General features: G+C 37.0%; 1 protein-coding gene across 3 annotated transcripts in view; it reads left to right on the plus strand.

Moving 5' to 3' along the window:
* The window catches only part of PIP5K1B (phosphatidylinositol-4-phosphate 5-kinase type 1 beta), a 357,429-nt gene that overhangs the window by 134,891 nt on the left and 205,384 nt on the right, over positions 1-17,154 (plus strand). For all 3 annotated transcript variants that reach the window (XM_061132834.1, XM_061132832.1, XM_061132833.1), the window contains exons 2-3: positions 8,467-8,551; positions 11,913-11,981. In XM_061132834.1, coding sequence (XP_060988817.1) covers positions 11,913-11,981 — 69 coding nt within the window. In that variant the 5' untranslated portion in view covers positions 8,467-8,551. The remainder of the gene's footprint in view (positions 1-8,466; positions 8,552-11,912; positions 11,982-17,154) is intronic.

A 17,154-nucleotide genomic window follows, 5' to 3' on the forward strand; every position in this document is an offset into this window, starting at 1 on the left:
GTAGGCTCTTAGTTGTGGCGTGCGGGATCTAGTTTCCTGACCAGGGATGGAAGCAGGCCCCCGGCACTGGGAGGGCAAAGTCTTAACCACTGGACCACCAGGGAGGTCCCTGACCTTCTGCTTTCCCCCCACCCTCTTACGCTACACACAAACACACAGTAGGTCTTTGTGTATTTACCATGAAAATTGGAGGAGAGGACTGTGCAATAATGTTGTTTTACTGAAAGACTGTGAGTTATACTGGTCTAGAACCAACACATCCCTCACAGTTGTTTCCGTGGGCTGCTTTCTTCCATCTAATATTTGCAGTGAAGGCTTGGTTAGAAAAGATGTATGAATTCTTTGAGTACCTTTGTTGGGAAAATGAATTACAAGTGGTTTGTTTTATGCCGAGCCTTTTGTCGATGCCATTTATAGCTATTCTCTGTATTCACTTGGTAAGAGCCACTCTGAGAGTGGATGAATGTGTTTTGTGAGAGACTATAAGAGCTCTGCAATTTGTTTTGGTTGGTCTCCATTTGGATTCATAGCGAGCAAATGCCATCATTTGAAATCAGTTTTGGCAGCAGCTTGGTTATATAAATATTAGATACATGAAATGCAACCTCATTTAAATTATTTTCATCAGTAGGAATAGGGGAGCCTCATATTGACTATAAGAGCACCACGATTCTATTTTTATGGCTTCTGAGCTTACAAATGTGTAACATATCATATGTCTGAACATATGTGTGTATAGGTGGTCTCCATTGAACAAATACTTAACATGCTGATCTTCTGCATTTTGTTGAGAGTTTATGCAAATACTCTAGGGAAATAAATATGAGCCTCTGATTTCCTAATTTAACAGAACTTTTTTTTTCCGATCAATCCTTGATGTACTTTGGAAAATACATCAAGGATTGTTTTCAGTTTGGTGTGTTTTTGTTGCTTATATTTAAGCCTTGGAAAATAACCTGTCACATTTTAAAGCTTTTGATTTTTCCTGTCTGTCCTGTTTTTGTTTGTTGCCAAAACCACAGAGTTTCAAACCTCTTCTTAAGTGCCTGGGTGATACTCATTACCTCCCCAGTGAAACTATTTACAAAGCTGACATTTTCCTAAGAATGACTTTCAAGGTTTTCATGAATCCATATACATTTTTAGAAATGTATTTTTAAACAGGCAAAGGATTGAACAGGGACTTGTGATCATAGGTGAAATGAGCAATCTGGATGTTTGTAACCCTTTAAGTAACATCATAAGCCTTCTCCTGGGTATATTCTTAAAATGCAAGATTCAAGATCCTTGAGAACATCCAGGAAAATGTGTTAAATATGCTTCATGCTACTGGGGCTTTCTTAAAGCTGCCATGGCAACTGCTGTCTTCCTCACCCTCTACTTCCCAACCTTGTAGCCCCCAAAACTGCTCAGTTTCAGTATTCCTCGTAAGTGACATTTTCCATGGTCCCTGCAGGCTGACTCAGGCATTTCTTTCTCCAAGAACCCTAGCAAAGCACATGTCATCTTGTATTGTACCTGTCCCCATGTCTCTCTCTCCTGCTGATGTGACTCGAAATGATTGAAAGCATAGAATTGTAGAAGACTCTGAAATAGTATAAATTATTTATTTCTTACACTAACAGGATCCAGATACCAAAATACCAGAAAGGAGAGATAAGTCATCAACTAGTTACAAAACATTTCATTGTGTGGCATGTATAATTGTTAGCTGAACTGGTATCGTAATTGGATCATGTGACACCATAAATTGGCTCTGTTTTATGTCAGAAATAGTTTAAGAAAATAAATTCACAAAAAAGAAAAGAAATTCTAACTGGGAGTCTTGTGTCAGATTACATAGTAACATATCTCCTAAGGAGACCTGAGTCTTATGATTATGCCCTTGCTTGGCCATTAGAATTTTTTCATTCCTAGCTCTTGCCAGGGACTATAATTTTGACTGCTTGCCTGTCCAATTCTTATCAAAAGGCTTGTTATGAGAAATAATTTTCATAGAGCACTGCCTGAAGGATATGAGTCCATTCATTCATCAACTATATAGCCTACATATTATTCATGAGTTAAGACATCAGATCCCTGTATAATAGCTTCTTGTTGATTTTCCTTCACTGGGCAGGACTGACAGAAAAAGAAATATCTGTCCTTACAGAATTTTTGAACTATGTGTTGAAAGAGAAAACTCTTATCGGTTTCTAGACAGAGAAAACCGATAAGTTATTAGGACAGGAGCATCAGACGAGCATCAAAACTCATCTGTAAGCCAGGAAGCAAGAAGATGGCAGGGTCATATCAACAGATACATGAAAGAAAAGGGCTGGGAGTTAGGAATCCAAGAGATCTAGTGACAAAGGAAAGACATTTATGGACATGGAGTGACATAGAGTGGACCGTCAATGTGCCACTTCTGAGTAATTATTTGAGAAGTGTGCCAACTGAACGAAAATTGAATCAGAACACAGGTGTTCAGATAGCAGGAGATGAAGAGCCAAAGAAACAATGATGAGCAACAAACCTTGTAAAACTTATGGTCAAAGTCTAAATAAATGATAATAATGTGACCATGAACTATAAACTGTTCATTAAGAAGAGCCGTCTCAACAAAGAGGGGATAGTTCAAAATGGAGCAATCATTGAGAGAGTCAAGTTTTTCATTTATCTTGTCTTAGGGATGAGGAAGAAGTGTCATGGGCTGGGCTCTCTGGAAGCACATCCTGGGACAGAGTTTGGGGTGCAAGAAGTTTTTAGGGATCAAAAAACATGTTGAAGTCCTAACCCCAGTACCTGTGAACACTGACCTTATTTGAAAGTAGTCTTTGCAAATAAAAATCATCATGTGGAAACTCTTCAGTTAGTTACCCGCCCACGCACCCCCCGGCCCCAATCTAGTTTTAAGCTATATGTCAGGAACACAGTTGAAACCAAATGACAAATAAAAAAGCTGAAGTTAAAGAAATGAAAGAGGAGATACCTACCATGTACAAATAAAAGAAAGCAGATGAGGCTATTACCATCAATCAACTAAGATGGAACCCAAGACCAAAAATATTAAATAAGAAAAAAAATAACTTTACAGATAAGAGTGTGCAGTTCAACAAGGACAGTATTATTCACATATCCTTTGTACACTAGCCAGCATAGTTTTAGAAATCTTAAGGCAAAAAAAAGAAGTAAATATATATGAGAATATATAACTGTATCAGAGAATTTTTAATATTTTTTTCATAATTTGATAAAGTAGAAAGTATTATAAGATGATATAGTGTTTTTCTACCCTATAAACAGAAGCTGCACACTTCTCTCTTGTGTCTTTGGAACATTTTCAAAAAGTTATTCAATGTCCATAGGAAAAAGCATATTTTGGCGGCCAGGGGTAACTTTTATTCATTCCGTATTTTGATCCCAGTGCAGTAAGCAAGAATGTGGCAATGAATGAAAGAATAGTATTAATAATGAAAATGTAAATGCTTAGCACTAAGGAACCCTCTTATAGATGATTCCTAGATCAAGTTGAAAATCAAATCCAAAATGACAAATTTATTTGGAAATAAACTAAACAGAATACTTTATCAAAATTTATGGGGGAATCATTAATATATTCAAGAGTACTTTTAGCCTAAGTGATTTTAATACTGTTTTTTAAAAGAGTGAAAATAAACTAGGCAGTGTATCTAAGAAATTCTTAAAAAGCCTGAAGAAGATATTATTAATAGTAAAAGTTAAAATTAATGGAAGTGGCCACAAAAAACAATAGAAAAGAGAAGTCTTACAAAAAATACATATTCATGACATATATATGCAATATGTAATACACACATGCACACACACACTCTATCAAGAATAAAGAAGACATTAAAAGAATTCAATAACAATATTATATTTAACTATATGACAATAAATTTTACAATTTAAAGGAAATTGATGATTTTCTAACAGAATATAAATTATAGAAATTTGATTCAAAGAAAGGTTGTAAACTTCAAGAAGTGAATAATCCAAAATACTGAGTGTACATAGAAAGTCTTTCAATTTTATGAAAGTATTCATTTTTTATTAACAAACCTGATAAAGATGGAAGAAAAATCATTCAACTTCAATTATAAAAATATCCTTTTTAAAATAGTAGCAAATCAAATCCAAGTTAGAGTTTTTCTGGAAATACGTAATTTTTCATTGTGATATTTCTCAATGTTTTATTTGTCATAGCAAAATAAAAGATAATGATTGTATCAACTGATGTTGAAAATGCACTTGATGTAATTCAGTAGACACATTCCTAATAAAAAGTAAAGTAAAGGAGAATATAGCAGAAAGAAGCTACCATGCTACCAAGCAAACAAAAACATTATGGAGGATAGTGACTACTGTAGGATTATATTATAAATATCAAGCACTATTCCTTTTACTCAACCACTATTATTCAGTGTTTTTTTAAAGAAGTACAGTGAATGCAATAAGAAAAGAGATAGAAATAAGATGTATAAATATTGCACATGATGAAATTGAGACTGTACTTAAAATCTTATTTTTTTTTAATGAGACTCTACTTAAAATCTTTTAAAATTCTGTAAGAGGATTTGGTAAAATGACTAGGTGAAAGATAATAGATGAAACCCAATCATTTTCTTTCTGTGAATTAATAACCGGTTAGAAATACAAATAGAAAAATGTAAATTGTCACCCTATTTAAAAGAGTGACATGGGGATGAATTTAGGAAGATGTAAGACAAATACAAAAATATGGATGTAGTAAAAGATATAAAATAACATTTGAAGACAGAGAACTAGACCATGTTTTTGAATAAGAAAACTTAAAAATTCCTAAAATATTAATGCTTCCAAAATTAGTATATAAATTTAATATAATTCTGGTCAGAATGCCAAGTTGACAGGGGTGAATGGGGTGAGCATGTTTCCAGGTCAAGCAATGTGATTTTAAAGTCCATATAAAAATGTAAACTTGGAAGAAAAATAGTATGGGAACTTGTAACAGCAGATATCACAAGCATGCTATCTTATTACTGCATTTAAGACAACATGTTAGCTTAGAAATGTCAAAAAGTCTTTTGACTCAGAGAGTCCAGAAATATATTAAAGTATACAGGAAAACTTGGTATTTGCTAAAGGAGGCATGTCTTTCCAGTGAGAAGAAGATAGATTATAAACTAAATGATGCTGGGCAAATTAGCCACCCATCTGGAAGAAGATGAGGTTAGATTCCATTTGAAGTAAAGATGTAATGTTAAAAATGAACTATAAAGCAACTCCTGCAGCTCAATTCCAGAAGAATAAATGACCCAATCAAAAAAGGGGGCAAGGAACTAAACAGACATTTCTCCAAAGAAGACATACAGATGGCTAACAAACACATGGAAAGATGCTCAACATCACTCATCATCAGAGAAATGCAAATCAAAACCACAATGAGGTACCATTACACGCCAGTCAGGATGGCTGCTATCCAAAAGTCTACAAGCAATAAATGCTGGAGAGGGTGTGGAGAAAAGGGAACCCTCTTACACTGTTGGTGGGAATGCAAACTAGTACAGCCACTATGGAGAACAGTGTGGAGATTTCTTAAAAAACTGGAAATAGAACTGCCATATGACCCAGCAATCCCACTTCTGGGCATACACACTGAGGAAACCAGATCTGAAAGAGACACATGCACCCCAATGTTCATTGCAGCACTGTTTATAATAGCCAGGACATGGAAGCAACCTAGATGCCCATCAGCAGACGAATGGATAAGGAAGCTGTGGTACATATACACAGTGGAATATTACTCAGCCGTTAAAAAGAATTCATTTGAATCAGTTCTAATGAGATGGATGAAACTGGAGCCCATTATACAGAGTGAAGTAAGCCAGAAAGATAAAGACCATTACAGTATACTAACACATATATATGGAATCTAGAAAGATGGTAATGATAACCCTATATGCAAAACAGAAAAAGAGACACAGAAGTACACAACAGACTTTTGGACTCTGTGGGAGAAGGCGAGGGTGGGATGTTTCTAGAGAACAGCATTGAAACACGTATATTATCTATGGTGAAACAGGTCACCAGCCCAGGTGGGATGCATGAGACAAGTGCTCGGGCCTGGTGCACTGGGAAGACCCAGAGGAATCGGGTGGAGAGGGAGGTGGGAGGGGGGATCGGGATGGGGAATACATGTAACTCCATGGCTGATTCATGTCAATGTATGACAGAACCCACTACAATATTGTAAAGTAATTAGCCTCCAACTAATAAAAATAAATGAAAAAAAAATAAAAAGATTAAAAAAATGAACTATAAAGATGTTTGATGAAAATATAGGAGAATACATGTAGTATAACACCAGACTTGGAGAAACTCTCCCAGGTAAGACAGTAAATCCATAGTCCATATAGGAAAAATAAGTAGATTTGACTATGTAAATATTTAAAATGTCTACCTGACAAGACACCATAAACAGAACCAAAAGATGAACAATACCTGCAGCTCATGTGACAGAGTTAATGTTTAATATACCAGGAGATCTTACAGATTGATTATAAAAGAAAGGTATAAAAGCACAGTATAAAAATAAGCAAAGGACGTGAACTGAAAATGGAAATCATCAGTAAACCTGTGAAGAGAACAGGCCTCATTAGTGGTGTGTGTTCTAAATCACTTTAGTCATGTCTGACTCTTTGCAATCCTATGGACTATAGCCCAACAGACTCCTCTGTCCATGGGATTCTCCAGGAATGAATACTGGAGTGAGTTGCCATCCCCTCCTCCAGGGGATCTTCCCAAGCCAGGGATCGAACCCGTGTCTCTTATGTCTCCTGCCTTGGCAGGTGGTTTCCTTACCACTAGCACCACCTGGAAGCCCATTAGTGGTAAAAGAACGTGAATTAAAGTGACTGAGGTGTCATTCTCTGCCCATCAAATTGGCAAACATTTTAAATATGGCAACATCCAGTGCTGATTAGTATGTCAATAAGCAGATACTCATGCATCATGGAACTGATTTTCCTCACCCTTTTTATACAAAGGAGTGTAACAAAGATCCTTCAAATACTTAATGCACTTTACAAGTTGGGATTGATTGCCAGGATTCTTTCCCACAGAAATAAAAGCACTAGAACATTAAAGGTGTTATAAATCTGTTTATTCCTTCTCTGGTTACAGTAGCCCATTCTGGAAACAGTCCGTATGTACTCCCATAAGGGAGTGTTTGTTTCAATGATGGTACATCCATTTTGTGGAAATAATGCAGTTATTTGTAAATGAGGTAGATACGTAATATAGACCTTCTGAAGAGATATACTTAAAATGCCAATAAAAGTAAATGGCTGAAATAAGTGTGTTCATGTGTATGTATAGGATAGGTAAGATTTTGGGAGGATAGTCAACAAACTGTTCCCATTGATTATCTCATTGGGGAGATACTGGTGGAACCTTATTCACTTTTACTTTCTGTGTGTGTGAGGTGCTAAGTCCTGTCCGACTCTTGTGACCCCATGGACTGTAGCCCACCAGGCTCCTCAGTCCTGGAGTGAGTTGCCATTCCCTTCTCCAGGGGATCCTCTTGACCCAGGGATTGAACTCAGGTCTCCTGCATGGCAGGTGGATGCTTCACCATCTGAGCCACCAGGGAAGCCCATTTTTATTTTAAACTCTCTGTGTTTTTAAAATTGGTTACCATGAGCAAGTATCTCTTTTGTATAAAAACATAACAAGAGAAACGGTTTGTTGAACGTTCCTTTGAAGTTGTGTTATTGAAACAACCCTCATGAAAATCACATGATTTATCACAGGGATAATAGTGAAAAATTATCCACACATCACATGGGGTCTCTTTCATGAAGCCCCACAGGAGAAATGTTCAGTCCAGCCTCAATCCCCAATGTGGTTGATTTGAGCAACTGACTTGTTTTTATCTTATGAGCATTGGGCATTTATGTAACTGATTATGTCTTCCTCTGCTATGACCACTAGGAATCTCAGAATCAATGGGAGACTGACCAGGGTATTCAATGACTCTACAGGATTACATAGTGCACATTCTTTGTTCCTCACCATCTTGTTCCATCATCACTGCTGGCACCATCTTGTTCCTCACCTTTATCTTCCCTTTATTTATACACACATTGCTTCCTTTGTTTTAATTTTGAGTGAGTGAATGAAAGTTGCTCAGTCATGTCCGACTCTTTGGGATCCCATGTAGCCTGCCAGGCTCTCCTGTCTGTGGAATTCTCTAGGCAAGAATACTGAAGTGGGTAGCCTTTCACTTCTCCGGGGATCTTACCAACCCAGGGTTCGAACCCAGGTCTCCCGCATTGCAGGCGGCTTCTTTACTGTCTGAGTCACCAGGAAGGCCCCTTAGCTGACTGCAGTGTATATATATATCCCTGTAGCCACCTCTTATCCTTTCTGAGAGACGAAAGAGAGGTATGAATAAATAATGACCAGTGATTTCTATTTTAACAGAAACCTGGGAAGGGAAACAGTCTCAACAATGAATAGGCCACTCAGCACCACCAACTACAGATGACTGGCCATTTCATTTACAAAGGTAAGGAAGTACAGTCTATATTTTAATTATTTCCAGTGGATTCATTATGTTTACAAATACTATAAATCATGTATCTAGTTCTTGGCCTTTAACTTTGACAGTATCAGATTAAAAACAGAAAATAAGCAAATAGGAAGAGGAAATTTTGTGGATGTTGTTATGCTGAAAGGGGCAGAACCAGGAGAATATGGTCTCTGCTGATAATTACTGTGTGTGGTTAAATATTTGACACATGTTAGTGTTTTCATTACTTTTAAATGTACCAGTGCTTACTGCAGAATACTTGGACAATATAACAAAAAATTAAAATGAAAACACAAAGCATTCACAATCTCATCATCTATAGATACTTACCAGTACTTCTGTGAATGTCTTTCCTTCTTCCTTGTACTCATATGTAGAAATATATATGATTATGTTTTTAAAAACAATATTTTTAATCCATACTTACCTTGGCTTCCATAGTTATTACATAAGTGATGTACCTTAACTAGTTCAGAACGTTACAAGTCTAGGAACAAACAGTAATTATCACATTCATGGTAAGTCGCTTCAGTTGTACAGTTGTACAACTCTTTGCAACCCTAGGACTATAGCCCGCCAGGCTCCTCTGTCCATGGGATTCTCCAGGCAAGAATACTGAAATGGGTTGAAATGGGTTGCCATGCCCTCCTCCAGGGGCTCTTCCCAACCTAGGGATCGAACCCAGTTCTCCTGAATCTTGGCAGATGGATTCTTTTACCACTGAGGCACCTGGGAAGCCACTGTAATTATCACTGTGACCATTTTAATAACCATTTACAGTTAACCAGGGCATCCCCAAGCATCTCATTTGCCTCTCCTACATGGATATCCTACATGGTGAATAGGTCCACGTGGGCTTTGTTAAACATCATCCTTCAGGGGAAAAAACAAAAAACAACTTTGAACCCAGGTGATATCTCATGGCCTCCCTTTAACATTATTATCTCTTTTGTACTGTCTAAAGGGAATTGTTGTTTTATTTTTTTTAATATATTAAGTTTACATATTTCTCTCCTCCTCTGTCCTACTGTCCAGTAAGGAATGATTTGCAAAATAATAAAAACCATCTAATAATCTGTCCTTCATTCATGCCATTTGTCAACTCCTCATTAAGGTTGTATTTTCAAGTCCCTTCAGCTATGCTCTTGAAGTTTTTCAGTTTTAGAAGCTGCAAAGGCTTAGATAAAGTGAAATTACTGAAATGGCATTCTTTACGGAGATTTTCATTCTGTGGGCCCTATTAAACAGTTGAAGATTAAAGAAAATCCTACTCTTACTTATTATTAGTAGTATGTACTAAATTACACTAACATACCCTAATATAGAAATTGGGGTCAAATATTCGATTACTCCCTGTATATTCTTAAAGTGATTATGTAATTTGAGCTTTCAAGAGGGATGATACAGGATTGGGTTTGGTTTTTATCCTGAGCCTGGTATTATAAAACATATCAGATATTCTAATTCTACTAATATATTATTCACATCTCACCAAAATACCATGAAGAGACTAGAAAAGTCAATTATTCTTTTCATAAATTAAGCACATAGAGAGTGGGAAGCAGTAGTGTATGAAACATCTGTCCTTGAAAACTTTATATTCTAATATGGACATATTGAATGAAACTGAACGTTTATCTAAGAGAATGCTTGGGTTGGGAGGCAGTCATAGGTCTGGTGAGATTGTCTTGCCGCGGTCCATACTTTCATTTTCTTGGGTGGTTTTTAGTCACATCCAGCTCGTGGCAGTCATTTTGTTCCAGTATAGAGAAATGGCTGGCAGGTTCTTAGGCTTCACCCACACTGTTTATTAAAAGCCCAGGATTTAAAATGTGCTTCAAAGGCTTATGAGAAAGTCAGAAGTTTCTCCGTGGTGTATAGAATGCTCTTCATTGCAATTTAAGATGTGGCCCTTAAATATCACAGCTCTCTGATTATGTCGTTACCCTTATTTACCACATAAGTAACTGACTTTAAGAAGTCAGATGAATTAGAATAGACAAAAATCTTATTATTAAAAGATGAGAGGAACACATGTTTAAATATCTGATACCTCACAATGAAAAAGTTTTTATCTAAAAGCATTGGAATAAATCACAAAGACAGTCAATAGTTTTAAGTATAAAAATGTAAAACTTCTCCATGTTGTAATTATAAACCAAATTGAAAGAAAGTAGCATGGAAGATACTAATAATGTGCTGTAAGCAGCTTAATAACCTTAATACATTAAACACCAATAAGGAAACCACTAAAAAGGTAAAAAGTCAATACTTAAGACACTAAACCCCAATAGATCAGTGAGCAAAATAATAGGAAAGCTGAAAGAAGAAATACAGAGAGCTAAAAAAAAAAAAAAAGACATATAAACAATGTTAACCTTCACTAACAATTTTCAAAGAGGCAAATTAAAGTCAGGAGGTACTTTCTTTTACCTGTCCAATTAGCAAAGATAGTTAAAGCATGTAATGAAACTAGCTCCCACTCACTGCTGATAGTGTGAATGGGTGTATTCTTCTAGGAGAGAAATCTAGCAATATGTGGTAAGAACTTTCAATTTTTTTAATGACCTAATAATTCTGGGAAACTAGTTCAATAAAACACTGAAGTTGGACAAAGATAGAAGCACAAAATCATTACTATTACATTATTTGTGGAAACAAAACCCCTGAACCACATCAACTGTCGTTCAGTATTGGCATTGTTAACTAAAGTATTAACACACAATTGTGTTCACACAGTGGTGTCTCTTGCAACTAGTAAAAATTATTCCTACACTGAGGTTTTTATATTCAAATGGGAAAATGCTCATTACATAAATGTTCAGTGAGAAGTGCTGGATTAAGATGGTATCATAATATTTTTCATATGAAAGTACATGGAACAAAAGGTGGAAACATATACCAAAATGTGAGTAGTAGAGTTGCCCAAGGGCAGTAGAACTGAGTAATTGTTTTGTTGTGATTCATATTTTTTGGTACTTTCCAGATATTTTTACAGGAGACATATATAACCAGAAGAAAAGGGTTTAAGAGTTTGTAGAAAGAAACTTATACACATGATCTGGACTTGGACTTCCATGGCACCTTTCTTAGAGCATATGGAGTAAAGTATGCTACCGAAATGGTTTATAAGTAAAGCATTATTTTGGAAAGATTGGGGAACACAGAATTTTTTTTTTCTTAGTATTTTGAGAAATTTTTTCCTTTCTTAGAGACCACAGCCATAACAACGAAAATGTAATTAACCGAAATAGACTCTCTAGGTAACAATATTATTAGCCTATTGTATTTCAATGTAGAACTTCTAAATTCAAATAGGTCCACTTCTTTCTTATAGATGTCGTCTGCTGCTGAGAATGGAGACACGGCACCTGGGAAACAAAATGAAGAGAAAACCTATAAAAAGGTGAATGAGTGTGTTGTTTTCTTTTTTCAGCTCAGAAAGAGGAACTGTTTTATTGCTTAGAATGCTAATATTGCCATAAGCCTTTGCTTCCTCCAAAGCATTTGTATGGAAGTTACTGCCTTAGCTTCCTCTTTCGGTACAAATGACCAGAAAGTTTGCAGCTTAAACAACATAAATCTATTATCTTACAGTTCTGTAGGTCACCAGTCTGACATAGGTCTCACTGGGTGAGAGCCAAGTGTCCACAGAACTGCCTTCCTTTCTGGAGGCTCCAGGGAAGAATCCGTTTTCTTGCTGTTTCCAGCTTCTTGAGGTTGCCTGTGTTCTCCAGGTCATGATTTCCTTTGCAGCCAGGAAAGACCAATTGAGTCTTTATCAGGCCTTATCATTCTGACACTTTTTAAAACTCTTCATTGAATTTGTTGCAATATTGCTTCTATTTTATGTTTTGCTTTGGGGGGGAGCTGCCGAGGCCTATGGGATCCTAACTCTCTGAGCATAGATTGAACCTGCACCCCCTGCATTAGAAGATAAGTCTTAACCTCTGGACTGCCAGGAAAGTTCCAGTTCTGATACTTTAAATCATAAGTCCCTAACTTGCAGGATCTAACTTGCCTGATGATCTGATGTAGAACTGATGTAATAATAATAGAAATGAAGTGCACGATAAATGTAATGCTCTTGATGGTAGTTTGCTCACTCAGTCATGCCATCCGACTCTTTGTGACCCTATGAACTGTAGCCCGCCAGGCTCTTCTGTCCAAGGGATTTTCCAGGCAAGAATACTGGAGTGGGTTGCCGTGTCCCTCTCCAGGGGAACTTCCTGACCTAGGGATCAAACCCGGGTCTCCTATATTGCAGGCAGTCTCTTGCATTGCAAATGGATTCTTTTACCGACTAAGCCACCAAGGCAGCTGCTTTGCTTGAGTTATCCTGAAATCTTACCCCTCACCCACCCAGTTCTTAGAAAAATTGCTTGCACAAAGCCAGTACCTGGTACCAAAAAGGTTGGGAACCACTGCTGTAAAGCATGCTTGTGATTACATTGAGCCCCCCTGGATAATCCAGAATACTCCCTTTATTTTAAAGTCATCTGATTAGCAACCTTAATTTCCTCTCCACCCTTACTCCTTGTTGTCATGTAGTATAGTATATTCATAGATCCCAAGATTTGGGTGTGGACATCTCGGGGTGGGGTGGGGGACATTTTTCTGCCCACCACAGTTACTGTGATAGAACATCAACAGAAAATAGTTATTTGAAAACCCTTCCTAAGAAGAAGGCCCTATGTGTGTGAAGTGTTCTGTGTCTACCATAGAATCTTTTAATCGACTTCCTACTTAGCACCAAAATTTTAAACTTTTTCCACCCTTAAAAAAGATTTTTAACATGAAATTTCATCGCACCCCTTACTAAGCCTCTCAGATTCCATGTCTTCAGCCCATTTCACAATAATCTCTTTCCACACTTCCCAACATATCTTGCCTGACTACTCTTTGACTTCAATAAATTCTTGGTTCCTGGCAACCAAGCTGATGTTCAGAAGCATTACTGGGTAATATATGTCCCCAAGCACCACTGTTCCTGATTTTAAATTGACTATACATTTTACCTTTTTAAAAGACCTTGCTGTCCTTCTCTCTTAGGAGTAGATGGTTTGTGTATCATAGGTTTATTATACCTTAATGTTTCCTTTTGCATTTTACTCTGTAATGGATAGCTAGCAAGAAGTTCTGTCATAAAGTACATGAGCCATGTGATCTACCCACAGATTCAGGTCATGGAACTTACATGATATATTTCCTGTTCCATTTTCATGTGGAATAATATATGCTTTTTCCTGACATATCTTTTCTTCTGACTTTTCTACTCAGCCAAACCTAGAAGCATAAGCAGAGCAGTTGCCACCTAAAGTGGTGATGTGTATGGGGAAGGGTAGGGTAAATATTCACAAGCTCTCATGTGTCATGTTGTAGCTTATAAAATGTGTAAATCTGAACAGAGACAGCAATACATTATTATTTATTTTTAAGCACAGGTAGGAAATGAAATCCTACCTGACATACCCAAGACTCTTTGTAAATTCAGTCAAACGTGAGACCAACACAGAGATCATCAGACTGCCAGCCTGACATTGCTTCAGATCACTTTCAGGCAGTTTTCTCAGTCAGCTTCAAGATGCACTGTGATTCTTGACTCTGTTCTGCTTTACAGGCGCTCTCTAGTGATGCACAAGTGATAGAAGGAATGTGACTTGGAGTCTGCCAAGTCTATCTTGCCCAAGAAGTAGTAAAGTAGGTTTTCAATAATATTATAGGTATGATTCTGTGATGAATGTCTCTAACAAGAAATTTGGCTCAGCATATTGGGAAGGTTATAAAAACTAAAAATCACTTTGTAGGACTGAAAACGATTCTGATAAATAAGAGAAGATGCAGGAAACTTGAGGACAAAAACAATGATGTCTTTTCATGTGTGATGACATAGCTTTTTAATGATCTCTGATTTTAAAAGGAAGATTAACAAGAGAAGAGGTGTTTAGCCTTTTTATAAGAAAAGCACCACAGCACAACACAATGCCTAGAACTGTAGCCCTCAGTTAATTTTTCTGTTGATGTACAAAATGAGAAGAAGGAATTACGTAGAGAAAAAGTGTTGCTTTGCTAACAGGTTAATGGCCCAGCTAAAACTATTCAATTTAATTCTTTAACATTAAGCAAAAGATCTTTAAACCAGAGGTGTTAATGGTGGCCTTATAAGAGTTGATAGCAGGAGTTACATTAGCTGCTGCAGATGTGTTTGTCTCTAGGCCCAGTTAAACCATTTCCCAGATAAAAGAACTTGAAGCTAGAATAGGGAAACCACTGAGTGAACTTTGAAAAATTAGGAGACTAGAAGACTTACCAAAAGTCAGGAGATGAGCAAATATCATCCCTGTTTTCAAAAATGAGGGAAAGGTATGTTCTGGAGACCAGACGTGAAACTGTCCCTCAGCATAATTTGAGCATGAATTAGTATAGCTATGTACATTTAGAGAAGAAACGCGTGTCTTTTACAAAACTGCAAAGGTTCATAAAGATGGAGTTTATGTCAAATTAACTGCACTTCCTGTTATGAAAGAATCATTAAATTGGTTGCAGATAAGGAGAATTCTCAAGTTTAATGAATCTTGATTTAAAGATAGCTGGCATATTCTTGTTGCATCCTTTCAGACAAGGTGGAAAAGTATGGATAAAGTATTATAATTAGAAGGTTGTACCTGGTTAGACTAATGTTCCTGAAGAGTAGAAGTTTTGTTCCTTATTCACTTAGTCTTTACCGACAAGATGCATAAGCTGTCCCTGTGTAGCTTCATATGTTTACCCATGACCTTCATGAAGACATCAGATTTATACTCTGCAAGTGCGCAGCTGACAGAAAGCTGGGAATAATAACAGACTAGATTGGTGTCATCAAACCCACTATACATTTCATAACTATTGCCCCTTTTATAAACACCTTAAAATTAATTTCTTTCCCAGTCTTGAAACCTTGACCATGGGGTATGCTCCTTTAAATGACCCATTGGATTTTGCCTGTGACTGAAGACAGTCCAGGTTAAGAATACCCTGATCTTGGGTGCTAGGTGTGAGAAGAATATCACAAGAGTTTATAAGGAACTTAAAATTGAGTGGGAGCACCAAGACATGAAAACAATTTTAGAACACAGTAGTCTGTAACAAAGGTTCAGAAGAGGAGAAATCAATATAGGGTTAGAGTTAATGAGAGGGTTTAGGTTTTCTGTATCAAGATTTATTGGGCAGCTGCCAGCAACACTCAGCATCATGAGTGCTGTGATGTCCACGTGTTTTTAGGGAACACTCAGAGTTCATGGAACACAGTTATGCTCTCTGAGTCTCAATTATTTTCATGTGACTATTTAGGCTGACTGCTTTTTGTTCCTACGGTTGACCATTTCTCTAATACATTATCAGTTCCTGGCAAGCCCAGGAAGAATAGTTAAAATCAGTTGGGAAGGTTAATGCCTTTAGCTAATGACTGAGATAAGAATTTTGATTTTAGCTGCTTAAAACAAACATGTTGCCCATGAAGACAGGTATTAAGAGCTGCCTGGCTTTATTAAGGAGTGTGGTGTTTCTGTTCTCAGTTCATTTATTGGGTATCTTCTGCAAGAATTGTAAATGCACAGGCCTCAGGGGCCAGGCCGATAAGGGAATAAAACAAGCAGAGAGAAGATAGTAAACAAGAGGATACATTCCTTCTGTGGAAGGGGACAGATGGCCTTAAGCACTAGCTCATAAACCTTTGTGTGAGGCCTTACCCAGGGTTGCCAGATAACTGATTTTTCAAGAAATAAAGAATGTGGATTCCGATGTAAAACTCCTAACTGTTGAAAGATTGGCAACTGACTCAAAATTATTAAAAAATACACTCAGGAAGTCTGTACACAGTGGACGATAACAAAGATTCTGACCCTTTCCCTGAATGATTCTCCCTTTAAAAACCTTCATGGTCTGGCAGAATTTTGCAGTTGGTTTCTGGACAGGAATCCACTGTTTCCCCAGGTGCTGGTTTTCTAAATAAAGCAAACTTTCTGTTTCTACCCAAAAAAAAAAAGCCCCCCCCCCAAACAAAATAAAGAAAACCACTCTGAAAAAAGCAACAAAGTGTATCAATTGTATCTTGTCCTCACATGGGGGCCAGTTTGCAATCTCTGCACTGTTTGGGTAAGGAGGTGGGATAGGAGAGGAAGATGTAAAAGAAATGCATGTAAGGCCTGGTCCCTTCTTCCTATATCCATACAGTTTATTTAAAAGAAAAAAAAAAAAAAATAGGAGACCCACATGAAAAAATTAAATAAGTCAAATTGATATTAAGTGCCAATATGAAAAAAAAAAAAAAGTGCCAGTATGAGTGGCATTTTACTTAATTCTCTAGCAAATCCTGATGAGCACAAAGCTCATTACAGTCTTCTGGGGAAACGTCCTTTTTTGGGACTTGTTTGTTAGCAGAACATTTTGCTGGGATAAAAATTTCTTAGATGCCTCATTGCTTTTTGTCATGGCAGAAAATCCCACTCGTTCAGGGACTGTGTGTTGATTGATCTACTCATGTGTCTCAGTGATGGGGAATCGAATAGGCACAGGCACAGAATCTTCGGGGGTGAATGTAA

Source organism: Dama dama, chromosome 29, assembly GCF_033118175.1.
Source record: "Dama dama isolate Ldn47 chromosome 29, ASM3311817v1, whole genome shotgun sequence".
Classification (NCBI taxonomy): Eukaryota; Metazoa; Chordata; class Mammalia; order Artiodactyla; family Cervidae; genus Dama; species Dama dama.